Genomic DNA, 21,682 nt, shown 5'->3' with positions numbered 1-21,682 from the left:
AAATACTCTTACCTCCTAAAGAACTCACGAACAACTCTCTGACTTAAGCATCAGAGTGCCCACCCCAGGTAAAAACAACCCGGGCAATCTAATTCTACCTCTCTTGCAGAACAAAACATCTCGGCTATCTATAGCTCGGCCCCTAACAAGGCAAGCATCCAAATCAGCGTCCGAGTCACCAGACACGCGAGAGCAGCCAGATCGCGCTACATCACCCATCTCCAAAATAGCTTTCTTCTCATCGAAGGGAAACAGCCTTGGCAAATCAATGGATGGTAGAGCCTTTGATATTTTGACTAGAAGTCCCTTCCAATCTTCCACTTTCTTGTTTTCCCTTACCACCTATCTTTTCCACCAATCCTCACTCTTCCGTGCAAACCAAATTTTTGGAACTCTTGAGACACCACATAGCACTCGCACTCCCAATCTTCTCAACCTTCTTCTCCTCTCGCTTACCCTGTTCCTCCATCGATGAAGTGTTCACCTTCCGGAAGCACCATCTTCTGTGTGTGAACTCCTCCAAGGCTTCTGCTATCATGTGTCATCCCCTTTTCCCCCTCCCTTCTAGCATACAAACAATCTGCTTCCTTTCAACCCCTACTCTTTCAATGAGCAAGACGAAAGAGCCTTTGCTGTTTCGTTTGATTCCAGCTGTGAAGATCTTCCCCTCCTTCTTCATCTCCCCTTCCCACCCCTGATCATCCATAGCCAGAAGTGTGTCATCCATGAACCCTTTAAACCAATCTATACTTTCCTTAATCAAAATGACCATCGGCTTTTTTTCTCTAATATTCAGCGGTGAAATTCCATCAGCTTCCTCGAATGGCAATTCTTTCTTCTCAATGAAAATCTCCTTCCACCACATTCTTTCCTCAAACTTGGTGGAACCATCTACCCCTCTACCTTAGGAAATGGCATTTCCATGAAGTCAGCCTGCACAAAGTGGTCTCATCTCAGACCACACAACTATGGAAATCACAGAGAGACACCTCTCTTCACAGTCAAACCTCCATCACAGGATACAAGGGAGACACCCAAACAATGACCCTTTGGTCCCACGACCAAAAAGGGAAAAATAGTAAAAAAAACCCTTACCCGATTAGTTCCTTTGCAAATCTGAAGTGTTACAATCCTCCCCAGAGAAAACTGAGAGAAAAAAATAATAAGAAGAAAGGTCCACTCGAGCACCAATCTGCTGTAAAACCTGCTCTGATACCATCTGGAATGGAAGAGAGTTAGCTAAAATAAGAATAGGAGAGAAATAGAGCAGGGAAGATAGGAGAGTTTGCCAAAAAGATAGTGGGGACGAAGCCCCACTTGGCTTATATATTAGGGTGTTCAAATAAAAGGGGAGATTACAAGAATACCCCTGATTACAGCTTAACAGAGATAAACATATAAACAGGCCCACTAACAGCCCACTACGGCCCAATAACAGGTCTAATAGCATTCCTAACAACAAGAATAAAAACAAGTTCAAACTAAAATAAATGATCCACCATAGAAAATTGTGCATATATTAGAATCGATGCCAGATTCAAAAGTCATTCTCACCTTGGAATGACAGGTATTCTAAATGTTGGTCATTTGTACTCAGATATTCTAAATGTTGTATTGTAGGTAATGACCAAGCCATGGAAGGGGAGCAAATATAATGTGAATCAGAATACAGACCAAAGGCAAAATACTTGCAGCAGAGAAGAAAAGACATACCTCTCCATCAGACCCATGTATGGTGAGACGATAAACCAAAGTCACACTTCCACTTTCAGAGAATATGACATCACGAACTTCTCCACACCAACCTGCTAAAAATGACAAAAACATAAAAAGAACAGTAGATACCATTAAATCTATCTAATGAGTAGCCATAAGCTGGTGGTTTGGAATCTTCCTAGTGGCCATGTGACGAGCTACACATTAATGGACTGGATGATCTATTAGAAAAAGTGCATAGAAGACCATCTATGACACCTGTTAGAAAAAGTGATCTATTACAAGTTGAAGGGGGCAGAAAAGCTAGGGGCAGGCAGAAATGGACTTGGGTGGAAGTAATAAGGAATGGTTTAACACCCATAATTTAACAATTGATATGGCACTTAACAGAATCAAAATGCAAAAGAGGATTCATGTAGCCGACCGCATATAGGACAAAGCTTAGACAATGATGATGGTGATCTGAAATCAGTGGTTTCCTATTTTGCTTAGTTAACCTATTAGCTTTAGGCAACTACTATTTGCTATGCTTCTATTTTGTGTGCTTTTTTGCTTAGAAGTTTCTAGGATCCTAATTAAGAGTCAGGTATAGTTTTAGTAATTACTAAATTTCTATTTTAGTCAAAGTTTTGAAGAGTTCTATATAAATATAAGTGTGTTCCAGAAAAGCATAATTGAATGAGAATGAAGGAGTTAAATTTTGCTCTACTCTACAGTTCTTTTCTCTTCTTGAAATCAATGGTGGAGAAACATGTGATCTCTTCTTCTCTTTGTTATTTTCTTATAGTTCTTTACTATTAGAAGAAAGCCAGGATACCCTAGATTTTCCCCTAGATTTAGAGCATACCTTGTTAGATTTTGAAGCATAGCCAGTTAGCCACCCATCGACCTTGCCTTTTATCTACTAGCCCCTACATTAGTTGATGTTAAAGCTAAAATGCCTCCAAAAAAGGCCTCAGATCCTAGTTCCAATGAAGAAAACCAGCAACTATTAGCTGGATTTTCCTTTAAATTTAGAGCATAACTTAGATTTTGAAACAAGGCTATCCATCAACTTTGTGTTCTATCTACCACTCCTTACATTACTTCCCTGATACCTGAGGAACTAGGATTGCCCAGTCCACACACCCATCAAAGTTTAATTTAATTTGGTCAGTTCTGGGTGGCTTCCATGGCACTAAAATTTTTCTACTAGCAGAAAAAGAAGATGCTAATAGTTGCCATCCTTCTATTTTCTTTTTGATCAATAGTAAGAGAATTTTAATAGAGAAAATAAAAGCAGTACAAGGCACAAAGAGAGGTGCGAGGTGCACCCTCCCGAACTAAAAACAAATTGCAAAGAATCCCTAAACAACTGATCCCTATTAACCCCTTGTTTGGCTAGGGTATCAACCAAACCATTATCTTATTTGGTCAGTTCTGAGTGGCTTCCATGGTAGTATGGTACTAAAATTTTTCTACTAGAAGAAAAAGAAGATGCTACTAGTTGCCATCCTTTTTTTTTTTTCTTTTTGATCAATGGTAAGAGAATTATAATAGAGAAAATAAAAGCAGTACAAGGCACAAAGAGAGGTGCAATGTGCACCCTCCCAAACTAAAAACAAATTACAAAGAATCCCTAGACAACTGATCCCTATTAACCTCTTGTTTGGCTAGGGTATCAGCCAAGCCATTATCTGATCTTCTCTCCCACTGAACTTTTAGAGTCATATTACTGCAAAGCCATTTAAACTTCTTCATCTCCTCCCTCAAGGTCCATAGAGCTGTCTCTGGGTTCTTCAACCAGCCCATTACCAACTTGGAATCCCCTTCAACCACTTGCTTGTTGAAATTTAACTGTCTTGCTAGCTGTAAACCATGGATATTCACAAGAAGCTCAGCTCTAGCTGAATCTCCCACACCATCCGAACCAGAGCTCAGCTCTTTGTTCCTAAATACACCTCCAATTCTTAAGGGCCCTGGATTGCCTAAACTGCTACCATCAAAATTAAATTTAATAAAATCTTCTTCAACAGTGATCCAAGAGGAAATAGACTTATCCTTCCTTGAAGAGCTTTTGGCCACTAAACCCCAATTCCTCCAAATATCATCAAAGGAGAAATGTGAGAACAAGTCCAAGGTTTTCACCCAATGTATCACCCTGATAGCTGTACACTTTCCCACCTCTAATGATGTTGTCCACAAAAAAGCGATCAATGATGTCCAACATTTTAATCCAATGGACCACTTTCACCATTATGAATTCTATTGTTCTTCTTTTGTTCTTTCTTTCACCTTAAATATTCTCTCATTTCTTCCCACCAATGCAGTCCACAACATTACAACTATAGTGCACTTCCTTCTTGATGCAGGACCTACACAAAATGCAGCTAATTAGGAGGCTGGAATGGGTCCTATGGAAGCTGGAAAAAGGCCAACAAAGCCTCAGCTTTCTGGTTGGATCTTAACCTTGACTTGTTCGACAAAGTAGACTGGACAGAACTTAAAAAGATTGAATAATCACTAGACAAGTAAGCAGAATTGAAAATAGGGTGAAGGGGGGCTGATTTCAAATAAGCTTGCAAACTGTTTATATCAAGAGGAGAACCATCAATCTACCCAAGGAATTCTCAACAGCAAGCTTAATCAGATCAGTTAGCAAGAAAACTAAGTGTCATGGGAATTCCAACCTTTCTGAGCTTATTTGGAAGGTTCAATATGATCACAAGGAAGTTAATATGCAAAGAGAGAGATTCAGGTTCTTGGTAAAAGTAGGCACATTTCATATAAAGGTCTGAATTTTCAATCCTTACATATGGTTGATTATTTTGAGCTGTAATCAGCATATCAGGTCATTTGGAGCCAAGTTTCATGTGCTTAACAGTTATATTCATTTGATGTAAGGAGGGGTAACCGGCTCCACTAAATTTTGGTCAAGTTGGTGTAACTAGCATTCTGACAACTAGTTGGCTGCAAGTCATTGGGTGAAGGGTGGAGCAGTGGCTGCGAGCCCTTAGGTGTGAAGGGCAGAGCAGTGGTGTAAAGGTTTGGCTAGCTTCTATGGAACCTGCTGGTTAGTAGAAATTCTCGAGGGGGTTCCTCGGGGAGTGGATGTAGGTCAGGTGGGGCAGACCACTATAAATCTGTGTCCTCGTACTTGAGATGCCTTTTGCTTTATTCTTTCCGAGATTTAGTCTAAGGATCATCTTAAAAGTAAAAAAGACTCTAACTATCACTAGTTAGAATCACGTTATTTCAAAACAAGTCATTCCAATGATAAGGTACATCCTAATTAATAATAATTAAGGGGATATTGTTAATAGGAATGACAATTCTGTCCAGGAGAGTAGGAACATCAAGCCTAGGTCTGTACCATCACTATCTTGACTGAACCATTCATGAGAAAGGGTTGGACCTAATATGTTTACCCAAGCTGCAGTTATAACAGTCAAGAATACAATGTAGGAACATAAATTACAACATGTTTGTCTAATCATGGATATATCTACTATTAGACAATGGGAGATTCATCAGATGGATGTTAAGAATGCCTTCTTGCATGGGCATTTGAAGGAGAGAGACCACATGAAACCACCTCCAAGGTACTGTGATAATCTTAAGTTGGTCTGTCATTTAAAGAAATCTCTTTGTGATCTCAAGTAAGCATCTCAGGCATGGTTTGAGAAGTTTTACAATGTGATTTACCGATGCTGGTTTCATATAGAGTTCATCTGATCACTCTATTTTTACTCTTCAGCAGCCTCAAGGCCTGACAGTATGCTAATAGTAGAAGATCAAGACTGTAATCAGTCTTGAATCCTAAAAGGTTTTAGGTTTGTAAAACAGAAAAGTAAGATGAGAGAAAAGGGAGAGAATAGAAGAGAAACAAGAGAACACAAGTTGCTGAAATGAGGGACAGATTCTTAACAAATCTGCCGCCGCCACTCTCATAATATTTATAGGTTTATGTTTAGTACATGATGAAAGGACACATCTGCCCTTGGTACTTACATAATAAAGAAAGTAAATAAAACTGAAATAAATAACAGCTGAATTAGCAAATTGACTCAAACTGACGCTACTATAACTGAAACAAATACTGCTGTCCTACGAACACGGTGGAGACCACTGCAGTGGGGCCCACATCAGCGTTCTCTACACTCCCCCTCAAGTTGGGAGTAGATATCTATCATGCCCAACTTGGATAGGTCTGTCTCTAACTTCTTCCTCGGTATAGCCTTGGTGAGGATATCCGCAAGCTGCATATTGGATGTGATGTACGGAAGACACACTTCTTGTGATATAACTCTTTCTCGCACAAAATGTCGATCAACTTCAATATGTTTAGTTCTATCATGCTGCACTGGGTTGTGAGCTATATTAATAGCTGCCTGATTATCACAATACAACATTAAGGGTTTTTCATAGTCAATACCCAACTCTTCAAGTAGTGACCTCAGCCATAAGATTTCAGCCACTCCATTAGCCATTGACCTGTATTCTGCTTCAGCACTGGAGCGGGAAACAACACTCTGCTTCTTACTCCTCCAAGAGACAAGGTTACCTCCCACAAGGGCACAATATCCAGAGGTAGACCTTCTGTCATCAACACTTCCAGCCCAATCGGCATTTGTATAGACTTCCACCCTCATATGATTATTGTTCTTGAGTAATATACCTCTACCCGGGCATCTCTTCAAGTATGCTAATATTCGTTCTGCCGCAAGAAGATAAGAAGTTCTAGGGGAGTGCATGTACTGGCTGACAACACTAACTGCATAGCTGATATCCGGCCGAGTGAGACAGAGATATAGAAGCTTTCCAACCAATCATTGGAACATAACTTTGTCCTCAAGAAGGTCCCCACCCTCTGCACTAATCTTGTGATTTTGTTCGATGGGTGTATCGGCCGGCTTAACACCCAGCTTTCCAGTTTCCGCCAACAGATCTAGAACATATTTTCTCTGGGAGATAAAAATCCCCTGCTTGGATCTAGCAACCTCAATACCCAAAAAATACCGTAGTGCACCAAGATCTTTTACCTCAAACTCTTGATGAAGGAGCTGCTTGAGAGACTCAATCTCATGACTGTCATTTCCTGTCACCACAATATCATCTACATATACTACTAGTAGTGTTAGAGAGGACTCCATCCTTTTGATGAATAGTGTATGATCTGACTGAGCCTGTACATAACCAAACCTTCCAAGGGCTAATCTGAACCTATCAAACTAGGCTCTAGGTGACTGCTTCAAACCATACAATGCCTTGTTCAGTCGACAAACCTTCTTACCTGTCTCTGTATCATAGAATCCAGGAGGCAACTGCATGTAAACCTCTTCTTGTAAGTTTCCATTCAGAAAGGCATTTTTAACATCCATCTAAAACAGGGGCCAAGAATGATTTGCTGCAAGGGATAACAAAACTTGAATGGTGGTCATCTTGGCTACTGGGGCAAAGGTCTCCAAGTAGTCTATACCATAAGTCTGAGTGAATCCCTTTTCAACCAGCCGGGCTTTGTATCTTTCAATAGAGCCATCAGCATTATGCTTTACAGTGAATACCCATCTGCATCCCACTGGTTTCTTTCCTTTTGGTGGGTCAACCATCTGCATCTCACTGTTCTTGGAATAGGGACATCGGCAATGGAAGTTTGATAGGACCGGTAAGATGGTGATAGACGATCATAGGATAGGAACTGTGAGATGCTGTGAGCTGTAGAAGTGGTGCAATGTCGTTTCCCTTTGCGAATGGCAATAGGGAGATCAAGGTCATCCACAGGAGGGGAAGTGGCAACAGCGAGAGGTATCTCAGTAGGCTCTGGATCTGGAGCCGCAGAAGGAACTGGATCTGGCCAGGACTGCCAAAGACTAGGATCAACCTGCCTGCATCGCCTGTGATAGACTCTCAACTCCGGCTCCCTCTGACCACCCTCACCACTACAACCTTCATTACCCAGTGGAATAGGTAAAGGAACAGCCCCACTTCCACTCTCACTGCTCAAAACAACCCCACTTCCACTCTCACTACTCTCCCCCTGAGGAAAGAAACTCAAAACAGCCCCACTTTTACTGCTCTCCCCCTGAGGAGAAACCCTAGGATAGTAGGATGTCTCCTCAAAGAAGGTGACATCCATAGAGACAAACCGTTTCCCTGAAACTAGATCATAGCAGCAATAACCCTTTTGAGTTTGTGCATAACCAAGGAAAATGCATTTGGAGGCCTTAGGGTCAAACTTGGAATGATGAGGCCCGAGAAGCTGAACAAAACAGGTACAACCAAAGGTTTTAAGGGGAACAATGAACAACTCCTTGTCTGGGTAAAGAAGGGAAAAGGGGGTTCTCATATCAAGGACCCGGGAAGGAACTCAATTAATGAGATAAACTGCCGTGAGGATAGCATCACCCCAGAAGCGAATAGGTACATTGGAGGTAAACATAATGCTTCTATCCACCTCCAAGATATGCCTATTCTTCCTTTCGGCAACGCCGTTCTGCTGTGGTGTATAAGGGCAAGTGCTCCGGTGAATAACTCCATGGCTACGAAGGTAGGAGGTCAATGGTTGAGCAAAGTATTCCTTTGCATTATCAGATCTGAGGACTTTGATTTTAGTTCCAAACTGAGTGAGAATCATCTGATGGAAGTTTTGGGTCAGAGCAAGAACCTCATCCCGAGAACGCATAAGATATACCCAAGAAAACCGGGTATGGTCATCAACAAATAGTAGAAAATATCTGTACCCACCCATAGAAGAGATATGATATGGCCCCCAAACATCAGTATGCACAATATCAAAAGGGAAATTACTCCTGATAGCTCAACAGACTCAAATAAAGCAGGAAACAAACTCTTCAAAGACTTGAAAGATAAATGACCTAATCGGTTATGCCAAAGCATAACCAAACTCACAAACTGGGAAACAAAAGACTTCTTATCCACTGACTCTTCCCGTCGGGTACTCTCCCCAAGCAGATAGATCCCGTTCGTCTCACGGCCAGTTCCAATCACCTTCCTCGTCTCCAAATCCTGAAACACACATCGGTCAGGAAAAAAGGTTACTGAATAGTTCATGTGTTTGGTAATACTACTAACTAAAAGGAGGTTGGCATCAAGCTTAGGAACATGCAAAACAGAAGATAAAGAGATAGTGTCCGATAACTTGATGTCCCCCTTGCCCGAAATGGAAACAAGAGAGCCATCAGCAATGGATACTCTATCTCGGCCAAAGGACAAGTGATAAGAAGTAAACAAAGATGGCAAGCTAGTCATATGGTCAGATGCACCTGAATCTATTACCCAGCAGTGATCAGTATTACTTGGAGCTGAAGCATGGTAAGCTGAGGCTCGAGTACCTGAATGTGCAAATGCAGATGTAGCAGGAGCTGATGGGGACTGGGATGGCTGAGCTGAACTTCCAACTTCCTTTTCCAACTGTATGAGGGCAGCCCGAACAGCAGCTAAAGTCTCCAGGGATGTACCTGATGAGGATGTTGAATCGGTGTTCACTGCTATATGAGCATTACCCTTCTTATTTCTCAGTTTTGCTGGGACCAAGTGAGGATGTAGCTTCCAACAAGTATCTTTTGTGTGCTTGGGTTTCTTGCAATGTTCACATACCAGATCTCGTTTATCTTCCTTCTTCCGGTCCCTTTCTGAGCCACCCTCTGGCTTGGGTTTAATAGCTATCAAGGCTGGGAAAGAAGGCTGAGGCTGCATCATAACTTTCCTCCTGGTCTCTTCACTATGCACCAAGGAGTATGCTTGAGAAAGGGTCACACTATCTCTTGTCAATATCTGTTGTCGCACAATGTCATATTATGAATTCAAACCAACCAGAAACTCAAATACCCTATTCGTCTCAACTTGTTTTCTGTGAGTCTGTGCATCTTTGGGACTCTCCCACTCAAGGGTCTCCAGATGGTCAATCTCATGCCACAAGGATTTCAAGGTAGAGAAGTAGACAGAAACTGGCTTCTCTCCTTGTTTAAGGCTGTTCACCTCACACTTTAGTTCATAGGCTCTGGCAACATTGAGGGGTTGGGAATAGGTTTCTTTCACAACATCCCATATTTCTTTGGTTGTCTTTGCCCACAAGTAATTTCGGTTGATATGTGGCTGCATGGAATTACACAGCCATGCCATAACTAAATAGTTCTCTTGAACCCACTTGGTGTATATTGGGTCCTCCTTGAAAGGTTCTTTCACATCTCCCAAGAGGTAACCTAGTTTTCCCCTTCCTCCAATAGCCGTCATGGCTGATTGTGCCCACTCCAAATAATTTGACCCATCAAATCTCATAGTCGTAATCTAAAACTCGGTTTCAAATACATTACCATAACTGTGGTTTCCAAAACTACTATCTCCCTGACCCTTGAACTCCATCTTTGATCAAGATTCAGTGGCTACAAATTGTTAGAGCAATTATACCAGAAAATAGAGTCAAGGAAGTAAGTCTGAAAGCTGATCCGAAACTGATCTGATCTGAAACTGATCTGATCCGATCAGAAATACCAACACAAAACCAATCTGAAACTGATCTGAAACTGGTCTGATCCGATCAGGAATACCAACACAAAACTGATCTGAAATCAATCGCCTATCAATCTGAAATGCTGTTCTCTGAAACCACTACTGTGGAGCCCACTACTGTGAGAGCAAAAATAGGGCTTCAACTGTTGGTTTGAAGAAAATTAGTGATCTGAAATCACTAAAGTGCTCAGCTGCACTCTCCAAGCAGTCCGCACTAGTAGGACTTGTTGTAGGGCACTATGAAACCCAAAAAACTAATCCCCTTTGAAGATGAGGGTTCGGCCCAACAATCAAACCCTAGACACAAACTTAATCACAGTTCGGCAAGCCAAACCCTAAAGCAAACTTGAACACAGTTTGGCCCCTCTTTCTAGATAGGTCCAACCTATCTCGACTGATTGCAATCTCTAAAAATCAGTAAAGAAACAAACTTACTTACTGATTACCTGCCTTCGGTGTACTGTCTTCTAGGGTTACCTGAACCCTAACCTTCGCTGCCTCTTCCTGATTACCAACTCTCTGCAGGCTGCGGCAAGTCTTCAACTGCTGCGAACCTGTCCTGGTAATCTCCAAGATTCAGCCGCCAAAAAACTTCTTCAAGGCTTCCAGCCCTAGCTAGTTCTCGTGTGATCGGCTGGACTAGATACACATGAGAAGCCCTAGATAGGCTCTAATACCAAGTAGAAGATCAAGACTATAATCAGTCTTGAATCCTAAAAGGTTTTAGGTCTGTAAAACAGAAAAGTAAGATGAGAGAAAATGGAGAGAATAGAAGAGAAGCAAGAAAACACAAGTTGCTGAAAGGAGGGACAGATTCTTAACAGATCTACCGCCGCCACTCTCTTAATATTTATAGGTTTATGTTTAGTACATGATGAAAGGACACATCTGCCCTTGGTACTTACATAATAAAGAAAGTAAATAAAACTGAAATAAATAACAGCTGAATTAGCAAACTGACTCAAACTGACACTACTATAACTGAAACAAATACTGCTGTCCTACGAACACAGTGGGGACCACTGCAGTGGGGCCCACATCAGTGTTCTCTACACTAATAATATCATCATTACTAGAGATGATGGTGAGGGAATTGTACAAGAAGGAATTTCTAAGTCAATCATTTAAGATGAAGGATCTTGAACTGTTGACATATTTTTGGGGCTTGGAAGTGACTTGCACTTCCCGTGGATGCTTTGTGAATCAGCAAAAATATGCTATGGGTCTTGTCAACCTTGTTAATCTAACTGATTATTAAGTAGAAAGATACACCTTTGGAAGTAAATCCAAAACTATCTAAGGATAATGGACAGCCTCTTCATGATGCTCCTATGTACCAGCAGCTTGGGAGTAGCCTCATCTCTCTCATCATAACACAACCAAACATATCCTATGTTGTCCAGGTCAAACCCTGAAACACCTATTTTTTTGCATATCGGTGACCAACCGATACAGGTTGATACATTGCAAAATTTTAATCCTTGAGAAGACTATCCACTAGCCATACAATAGAACATATATGAGGAGAAAGAACCCAATTTGGTCTTTTCTTTTGAAGCCATTCACAAGAACTAATTCTCAAATGAAAGCCTCCCACCAAAAAGGTTCTTATCATAGGTGGAATAGGTTTACACCAAATCTCATTCATCATAAATGTCTGTGCTTCGCTAAAAGGGAGGACAAAAGGCACAAGTGAAGGAGACACAGAGGAAGACAAAAGCTTAGGAACCGTCAAGCTTTCAAGACTATAGTCTCAATTTCTATATATCAATGATTGTTGTATCATAACCCTTCACTTGATACCAATCCCCAATAATTGGGTCATACCTCAAAATTTATATTCTGACAGCTGGCATGTTTGTTGAGTTGAGTTAGTTGAACTAGACTACAAAATGAGATCTGTTAGGATGCAAAATGATGGAAATTTTGAAATGTCATCAGAGAAAAAAAAATGTCAAAAAAACAGTTTTGAATTTCTGTTAACATAAACTGGCATCCACCAAATCCTGCTAAATTCAATAATCATACCAATATGATAATCAGTTCATTTAAAAGATGGTTACAGGTACATATGCACAACAATCAACATATACATTTAGTTCACTCACCCATACAGGTCTTCTGCTTGCAACATTGAGACTTGAGTCTCAATTGCCACAACCACAAGTTCATTTTTGTTTGTTTTGAGAAAAGATAAAGTATAATTGTATTAATCTTCAAAAGCCAACACCCATGCACAACAACAGACTGTACACTGGGGAATATACAAAAAGATTGCTGTATAACCTCTGATTTTTTTTTTCTTTTTGAAGGGGCTACACAACGGGAGGTAGCCCATCCCGCAACCCATAACCCCCCCAACCCAGGTGCAGGCAGGATTTGACCCCAAGTCTCCGCTATGGCCAGCAGGAGACCTTACCAACCCACTGGTTGGCACCTTGCTATAACCTCTGATTAATTACAAAATAAGAAACTCCATCAAAAAAAAAAATTATCAGTAGGCCTTCACAAGGAATTTGAGGCCAACTAAGACAAAAGCACCCCCTTGACTTTCCTGGCCACAGATATTTCCTCACTAAACTTGTTATCAAATATTTGACTATTTCTACAAGTTCATTTTAGTATCATCATTGGATCAGTAACAGTAATGTCACAACCATGCACTATTATTAACAACACTCACACCACGCATGAAAAGGAATGTTGCAGAAAAATAAATAAATAAATAAACAAGAAAAGAAAGGCTCACAGCAGAAAATAACACGGGGTAACATATGGAGGACAAAAATACCTTGCAGATTTCAAATTTTTTGCTTGGAAGGTTTATTGGGGCAGAATTTAAACACGAGATAAACTACATTTTATGAAGGTCAAGGAACAGACTTGTCTTTTTTGTCACGGAAAAAGAGACTTTGAATCATCTCTTATCCACGCGTGCCTATGCCAGAGCAATCTCGTTTAAGTTATAGGTGGGAATCAATCCAAAGGCAACAAAAGAGAAGCTTGTTCATGAAATTTTATAAGATTGGCTTCAAAATAAGTTGGACTCTGAATCTAAGGGTCAACAATAACTTTTATTGACCAAGGCATTGATAGCCTTTAGGCTAATATGAGATGCTAGAAACAAAATTCCAGATGAAAACAAAGTGATGCATCCAAGGAGACTCTTAGACAGTATATATACATGCCACTCCAATCTCATAAGCTAAATCAGACACAACAGCCTCTTGTATTGACAGATGACTATGGTAATGGAGAATATGTATGTTGATGGATCTTATATGTACCAAACTGGGACAGATACATTTAGCTAAGTGTTAATGTCAAATAATGGTGCAGGGTATCCTTGCATGGCCTGAGAGGCATCTGAAGCGGAATAGAAGGCCCTAATAGCAGGTTTACAGGAAGCAAGGAGAAGAAAGATCAGCGTTTTATCTGTTTTATCTGATGCTCGGCATATGGTGCAGCTTGTAAATATGAAAACAATGAAATATGCGTGGATGGAGAAGATACATCTTGACGAAATACGTTGTCTACTTATATGCGTGGTTGGAGAAAGAAAGATCAGCGTTTTATCTGTTTTATCTGTTTTATCTGATGCTCAGCATATGGTGCAGCTTGTAAATATGAAGACAATGAAATATGCTTGGATGGAGAAGATACATCTTGACAAAATACCTCGTCTACTTAGTTTTCATAAATGTAATATAAGTTATAAATAGAACTATGAATGTATCGGCCCATAACATAGCCTATAAAGTATGTAAGGAGGGGGTAGCTAGACAGTTTCAAATCCCTCCTGATGGGATGGATGTAAATTTGTTTAGTGGAAGGGGCTCACCTGGAGCATAGAAGCTCAACATCCTGTTAGCATGGTACCTACACAAAGAACCAAGAAAAACCAAGTAAGCTAGACAATTTGCTAATCCATATTGGGGTGACCAGTTATCTGTGAAAAAAGTATAGACGAGACACGGATCAATTTCCAGCACAGCTGGTTGGATTCAAAGACACACATGATAGGCATCCACAGAATAAACTATTAACATTCTAGAAAATGAGAACGAAGTAGAAGAAAACAAGTAAGGGAGAGAGATATATTCAGGAATCAAGAATACAGTTACAATGTATATCCAACCAGGGGATGCAGTTGGAGTCCGGCTTGATAATGTTGTTCGGGACCCTCTTGTTAAGATCTCTGAGGATCTCCTCTAGCGGGCGCATAAAGCAGGGCGACTTGTCTAGAGGTACCACATAATTCGAGTTAGGCACGGCCGCTTTCTTACCAGCGTTGCTACCGCTACTGTTCTTGTCCAGAGCCCATACCACAGGCGAAGGTACCGGGATACTTCTCCGCTGAGAAATCCGAAGCTCATTAGAGAAGGAGCAGAAAGAGGAAGAGATTGTCAAAATGCGATTGTTCGCGAGGAAAATCGGGTTTTGCAAGGCCATAACGACGACCGGATTATTGAAGAATGAAGATACAGAAGAGGAGAAGGTAAAAATGAGAAAGGGATAATATTACCGACATGGGTGCAACTTCGGCGGGTCCAACCCGAACTAGCTCGAGTTTTTGCACTGGTTGGGCCTAAGTTTTATAGAGCTGCGGGCTGGGCCTCGGCCAGAAAATTAAGGCCTCACCTAAACTTGGGTTTGGGTTGGTTGACATCTCTGGTGGAGTGCTCTTGGTAGTCAATGCCGGTGGTTGATCCATCATTGAAAGTGTGAAGCCTTTGGGCCGGGGAACCTCCTGCCGAAATTGTTTTGTCTCTTCATCGCCCACTCTTCCCTCCAACAGCGCCAACTGAAAGGCCTTAGTGAGTGAAGAAAGCTGAAATCTCCACGCCTGCTTGCACCTTCGGTTTGAGCCCTGCCACGAAGCATCCAGTTAGGAAGTCCTCGCTCAAGCCTTTAATCCTGCTTGATAGGAGCTTAAATTGGTCGAGGTATTACTGTATTAACCCTGATTGGTTGATCTCCGCCAACCTCCCTGCCACGTTTGCTCGCTGGAGCCTATTATACCTTCTATCCAACGCAAAGGATCGAACCTTAGTAGGTGAAATACAACTGTAAGGAGGTATCGGGGATTTTTGTGGAAGAGCTCGATAAGTGATGAGTCTGTAATGAGCCATTTTGCACTTGTTCACGAATGAAATGACAGTCAATTTCAATGTGTTTCGTTCTTTTGTGAAAAACTAGATTGGTTGCTATGTGAAGTGTTGTCTTGTTGTCACATTGCAGTTGCATAGGTGATGAAAGTTGAATGGTGAGATCAGCTAAAAGATGTCGAAGCCAAACTAATTCGGCTATGACAGAGACCATTGCTTGGTATTCTATTTCTGTCGAAGAGCGAGAGACAGTCGGTTGCTTCTTGGTTTTCTAAGATAGAGGAGACAAGCCAAGTAAGGTGATGTAGCTAGTGGTTGATCATCGGGTGACAGGGCAACTAGCCCAATCAGAATCAAAGTATCCAGTGAGAAAAAATGTTGCTATTGTTCGGAAGAGATATGCCATGCAATGGAGTGCCTTTGAGATACTGAACAACACATAAGGCAGCATCAAGATGCTCTTGACAAGGCTCATGTATATGTTGATTGAGACAATTTACAACAAACGAGAGATCGGGCCTGGTTATTGTGAGGTAAACTAAATGGCCCATGAGTCTGTGATAAGATGAAGGGTCAGCCACAATGGGGTTGGAAGGGTCATCAAAATGGTGTTGGGCCTCCATGGGTGTTGGTGATGGTTTGTAGTCTTGCATCCCGGTGTCATTGAGAATATTAGTGATGTATTTATGTTGACTGGGAAATATGCCATCAACCAAACGATGGACTTCGAGTCTCAAAAAATATTTTTGGGGGCTAAGATCTTTGATTTTGAACCTGTTGTCCATGAACTGCTTGATAGATGTGATTCGTGTAGAATCATTTCCAATCAGGAGAACATCATCAACATATATTAGTGCAGCTATGAAGGAGTCACTCGAAGTCAATGTAAAGAGAAAATAGTCGGCATGTGATTGTTTGAAGCCCAAAGAGAGAAGGGCTTGAGTAAGCTTTTCAAACCACATGTGGGATGCCTGTTTAAGGCTATAGAGGGATTTTTGTAATTTGCATACTCTATGTTCTCCTCCTCAAGAAAAACCTTGAGGAATAGTCATATATACTTCCTCATGAATGTTACCATGTAGAAAAACATTATTAACATTGAATTGGTGAATTTTCCAATTTCTTATTGCAGTCATTGCCAATAGACATCGTATTGTGACTAATTTTGCTACTAGTGCAAAGGTGTCGTGGTAATCCAATCCTTCAGCCTGGGTATATCCTTTAGCCACAAGATGAGCTTTGAACCTCTTGATAGAGCCATCCGCTTTGTATTTAATTTTATACACCCATTTTAAACCAAGTGGGTGCTTTCCTGGGGGCAAGTCCACAAGAATCCAAGTATTGTTGCAATCTAGGGCTGAGATTTCATTTGCCATGGTTTGGCGCCATCAAATCCCTGTTGGCTTGAGTGAAAGTGGTTGATTCAAATTCTATATGAGAAGAAACAACATAGGTCTAATGTGCCAAAGATGGTGGTAGGTTGATGACATAATCTTGGAGGTGAGTGGGGTTTCTAGTTGTGCGCTTGGATCGAACATTGTGTTGAATGTTATCAACAGTAGACGGATGGTTGTTGATTATGGATTGGGGATCAACAAATGTTGGATTGGGTAGTAGAATGGGTTGTGTTTAGTCAATTGTGGGCTAGACTTCAATTTGTGAAGGTGGTGGAATAGGTGTGTCATCAAATGTGGGGTTGGGGGATGGAAAAATGCATGGTTCAGGAATGGTGATGGGAGATTGTTGGTTCTTAAAAGGGAATTGAGACTCATAGAAAATGACATCTCGTGCAATGAATAGTTGGTGTAACTCAAAGTTATATAGTTTGCATCCCTTTTGGCCATAAGGATATCCAACAAAGGCACATCAGATGGCTCTACTAGCAAATTTATCATAAAGTTTGGAGCTGACCTGCACATAACATAGACACCCAAAAGACTTCATGTGATTATAACAGGGTGGTTTTTGGAACATGACTTCATATGGTGACTTGTTTGAGAGTAAAGGGGTTGGTAAGCGGTTGATAATATAGATCGCGGTTTGTAAGCACTCACCCCAAAATGATATAGGCATGTAGGCATGGAATCGGAGGGCTCTGGAAACTTCTAGTAAATGGCGATGTTCTCGTTCAGCAATGTCATTCTATTGCGGCGTGTCGATGCCACTACGTTGAAGTTCAACCCCTTGTGTGATAAGGAACTATTGCAAGGGGCATGAATGAAATTCAGACCCATTATCTGAATGGAGAACTTGGAGTGTGTGTCCAAATTGTCGAGGCACCATTGCACAAAATAAAAAAAAAAAAGATACAACATCTGATTTATTTCGAAGTAGATAAACCCAAATACATTTGCTAAATTCATCAACCAATGTAAGAAAGTATATGGCTCCACTATGAGGTGGTATCTTATAACCTCTCCAAATGTCACAATGGAGTAATTGAAATGGCCGAGAAGACATGGACTACCTGATGGGGAATAGAAACTGAGTTTGTTTGCTTTGTGGCAAGCGTCACAGCAGTGCTCTAAAGAGAAAGTTAATCGCACTCTACGAGTCTGCGATGAAGTATAATTGTGATGGAGTAAGGCTATGTAAAAAAAAGATTGGCAAAGGCGAAAAAAATGGGTGATGAGAAAGGTTAATTGCACCCTGTGAGCATGCGACGAAGGAAAGGGATTTGCAATGAGGTTTGGCTCTGATACCATGTAAGGAGGTATCAGGAATGAGTAAAAATTGTAATTTCTTATTCTAATATGGCAGTATTTATAATTACAACAGAGGTGGTCGGTTGTGGTGTAACAACCCTGCAACCAACTAACTACAAGTGGGCCATGTGGCTAAATTGCACGTGGGCCCAAGACTAATTCTAACAACAACAAAATAAGCACGTTAAATGAGCACTTCAAATTTTTTTGCCTGTCCCTTCATCAACAATATCGCTCCACCACCCTTGCCAGCTTGCCTTCTAGGAATCCGGATCTCCTGCTCATTCAAACTCTGTCCACATCTACCCATATAACATCACAGCCACACATAGAACATCTCATCCTCTTACATAATATTATGTAGTGGAGATGTTCCCAATTCACTGGAGATAGTGTATTGTAAGAGACGTGGGCAGAGTTATTATGAGCAGGAGATGTCATCCGGAGTCGCCTTCTAGCCCCAAATTTGCCGTCGCTACCCACTGCTCCTCTGGAGTGTTGAAGTTCAAAATATTGTTCAAGAAGTACGAGCCATCCATCTGGATAATTCCCATTAAATTAAACTTCCGCAACTACTGTAGCATTGGCTTCCAGAGAGTATTAAACTGCGATCCTCCGGTTGACGTCTGCACTTCGACCCCCTTTCCGATGTCGTGGTATCCTTCCGTAGAGGTTCGTCGGCTTCCCTCATCAGGGCGGCCCCCGGTTGCTGACAACACTGCGATCATTCCCCGGATCTCCGCTAGCTGAGCCTGTGAGAACACTAGCTCGAGGCTGGCCATCTCCGCTGCCTAGGAAGGATCCGGCTTTGATACCAGAATGGTATCTAACTTTTCCCAAGACCGAGAAGAAGGCTTGTGCTTGCCTCGAGCTAGTGTTCTCACACGGCTTGCAGATGCAGAAGTATTGCAGAAGAAATCTAGAAGAAGAAAATAACAGTCGATGACGATTAATTTTAATGAGAGGTTGGGCTTTTTGTAGGCGTTTCCAGAAACAGTCCATAAACATTTCCCATTTTTTTGCTGTTTTTGAAGGGCGTTTCAAGAAATAGCCATATGGATGATTCAGTGTCACCTTTCCTTGATATTTGGGTGCCATTGAATCGATCCAATGGTCAAACCACCCTTACTTGCATATTTTGAGATCCAAACTACCATTTGAGTTGGATACGGCAACAAATAGATCTCAGGCTCGTTGGCGGGGAAAAGAGTGCAGGGGACTACGGGAGACTTGCGGGAAGAAGTAATAGATACGCAAAAAAAAAAAAAAAAAAAAAAAGAAAAGTCAATATGAACTAGCTTACCAAAAGAAAACAGAAAGAATAGAGGGTCTCATGCATGGTCGACGGTGGTCTTACTAGCGCCAACGAATGGGAGAATAGGTAGATCTCAGGGTCGACGACGGGAAGAAAACCATAAATGGTTTGTGAACAGGGAAGACTTGCGAGAAGAAGAATAGATCTGCATAAAAAAATGTCAATATGGACTAGCTTACCAGAAGAAAATAGAAATAGTAGAGGGTCTCAAGGTAGATGGCGGTCTTACTAGCATCAACGAACGGGAAAACAATAGACAGCAGTAGTTCCTCTCTTCAATGAAACAATGGCACAGCAAAGTTCTCTTAAAACGCATTAAGAGTGTCTAGAAAAAAGGTATAAGTATTCTAATGAGTTTCGTGGACCGTGATGCATTAGATCAACCACATTGGGCATCGATGCCATGTCAGCCATGTGTTTCAAAAAAATGCCAGGCCATTAGGGAAGCAAGAATTTGTCGCTTCCCCCAATGGCTCCAGGCACAAAAATTTAAGCTTTTTTCGTTTTTACCGGTTTTTTAATAAATTAATAAACCAAACATTGGTTCAAGGCTCAATAAACGCCCGTACCTGGCATAGACTTGGCGGCGTTTTACAAGAAACGCCCACTTAACCAAGCATGCGCATAGTCAATCAACAGTTACAATAACAAACTATTAGGCTAAAAGCTGTAAAAGGAAAAAGTTGCAACTACTAGTCGGTAGTTATGCATGGGTATTTGATGATCCCGATATGCAAGAAAGTTCAAGGAGCCTTCATAGACCAAATCACCCACCCCACTACATGATTGTCCCTCACAACATCTCACAGTTGGGGACGGGTTTTTTCCTGTTATGCTACATCATCGGCCACGTCAGACGACAGTAACACATGACTTCGTTAATTAACTAATTAATTTTTTTAAAAATAGTTAATTAGTTAATTGTAATTGGTTAATAATATATTAAGGCTCGCTTAATAATTTTTTTTTAACTCATGAGCCCACATGTTCTGTGTTTATCTCTCCAGTAAAGACATTCTCCTTCACAAAGTGGCAATCAATCTCTATGTGCTTTGTTCTCTCATGAAAAACAATGTTGGATGAGATGTGGAGTGCAGCTTGATTGTCACTATACAATTTCATAGGTCTATCTATGGAGAACTCGATTTCTTGTAGGAGATTCCTCAGCCATACTAATTCACATGTAGTGTGTGACATGGCTCTATATTCAGCTTCAGCACTGCTCCTTGCCACAACCGTCTGCTTCTTACTCTTCCATGTCACAAGATTTCCTCCAAGAAATGTGAAGTAACCTGTAGTATATCTTCTATCAAACACAGAGCCTGCCCAATCTGCATCTGTATACCCAATTACTTCAAGTTTTCCTCCTAGTTTGTACAATAACCCACGGCCTGGAGCTCCCTTCAAGTACCTTACAATGCTAAGAACTGCATCTCAGTGAGGTATCCGAGGGTTCTGCATAAATTGGCTCACCATGCTGAATGCAAAGGAGATGTCTGGTCTCGTGATAGTCAAATAGTTCAGCTTCCCCACTAGTTGTCTATACCTTCCAGGATCATCAAATATTTCCCATGTATCACTGCTCAACTTAGCATTTGGTTCCATGAGAGTTTCAGCCAATTTTGCACCTAAAAGTCATGTTTCATCCAGCAGATCAAGAACATGTTTTCTTTGGCACAGGTTTACACCTTGTCTTGATCTAACAACTTCTATAATCTCTAAGAGATCAACTCCTAATCCCATTAGGAGTTGCTAACCCAAATCATATTTGGATTAGAAGTCCCTTTAAGTGATAAGAGATAACCCTTATCTTATCTGCAGATTAGATCAATCATCTCCTAATCTAATTAGGGAGGCTTTAAGATCTAAATTTAGATCTTAGACTCTCTAAGTGGAAAATTGTGTACGTATTTTCAGCATGGAATTTTTGAAACACCAAATTGTGTACGTATTTCAGCATGAACTTTGATGAACGAAGAACTTTGATTGGAATACCAAATTGTGTACGTATTTCAGCATGGAATTTTTGAAAAATGGAAAATATTTCACTCATTTCTTTCATTAAATAAATCAATGTCATCCTTGAACAATCATCAATAAAAGTGACAAAATACTTGTAACCATTATAAGACTCTATTTTAATCGGGTCCCAAACATCTGAATGAACCAAAGCAAAATGACTCAACATATGACTTTCAACTCTACGACTAAAGGGAACACGACGATGTTTCCCATACTGACATGACTCACACTGTAAAGACAACAAATGACTCAAAGATGGAACCATTATCTTGAGTGCCTTGAGAGATGGATGTCCTATTCGACAATGT

At 41.0% G+C, this 21,682-nt stretch overlaps 1 protein-coding gene and 1 long non-coding RNA gene across 5 annotated transcripts in view; both read right to left on the bottom strand.

Annotated features, from left to right (window-relative positions):
- Positions 1-17,637, bottom strand: part of RAD52-2 (cobalt ion-binding protein) — a 100,488-nt gene extending 82,851 nt beyond the window's left edge. For 2 of the 4 annotated variants that reach the window (XM_088983583.1, XM_088983586.1), the window contains exons 1-4: positions 17,387-17,637; positions 14,363-15,094; positions 14,066-14,103; positions 1,714-1,808 (exon numbers count right to left, since the gene is read on the bottom strand). In XM_088983583.1, coding sequence (XP_088839709.1) covers positions 1,714-1,808; positions 14,066-14,103; positions 14,363-14,676 — 447 coding nt within the window. In that variant the 5' untranslated portion in view covers positions 14,677-15,094; positions 17,387-17,637. The remainder of the gene's footprint in view (positions 1-1,713; positions 1,809-14,065; positions 14,104-14,362; positions 15,095-17,386) is intronic. The other 2 variants (XM_088983585.1, XM_088983587.1) reach the window with 1 other exon arrangement.
- Positions 17,638-18,826: 1,189 nt separating this feature from the next.
- LOC148853275 (uncharacterized) lies at positions 18,827-19,666 on the bottom strand. The gene is made up of 3 exons (XR_016112735.1): positions 19,582-19,666; positions 19,341-19,497; positions 18,827-18,956 (listed from the first exon to the last, which is right to left on the bottom strand). It is a non-coding gene; the product is annotated as an uncharacterized LOC148853275 (long non-coding RNA).
- Positions 19,667-21,682: the final 2,016 nt, after the last annotated feature.

Source organism: Nelumbo lutea, chromosome 4, assembly GCF_056320005.1.
Source record: "Nelumbo lutea isolate HS-2025 chromosome 4, American lotus-T2T, whole genome shotgun sequence".
Classification (NCBI taxonomy): domain Eukaryota; kingdom Viridiplantae; phylum Streptophyta; class Magnoliopsida; order Proteales; family Nelumbonaceae; genus Nelumbo; species Nelumbo lutea.
The sequence above is the reverse complement of the archived record's forward strand: the minus strand, read 5'-3'. Positions and strand labels throughout refer to the sequence as shown.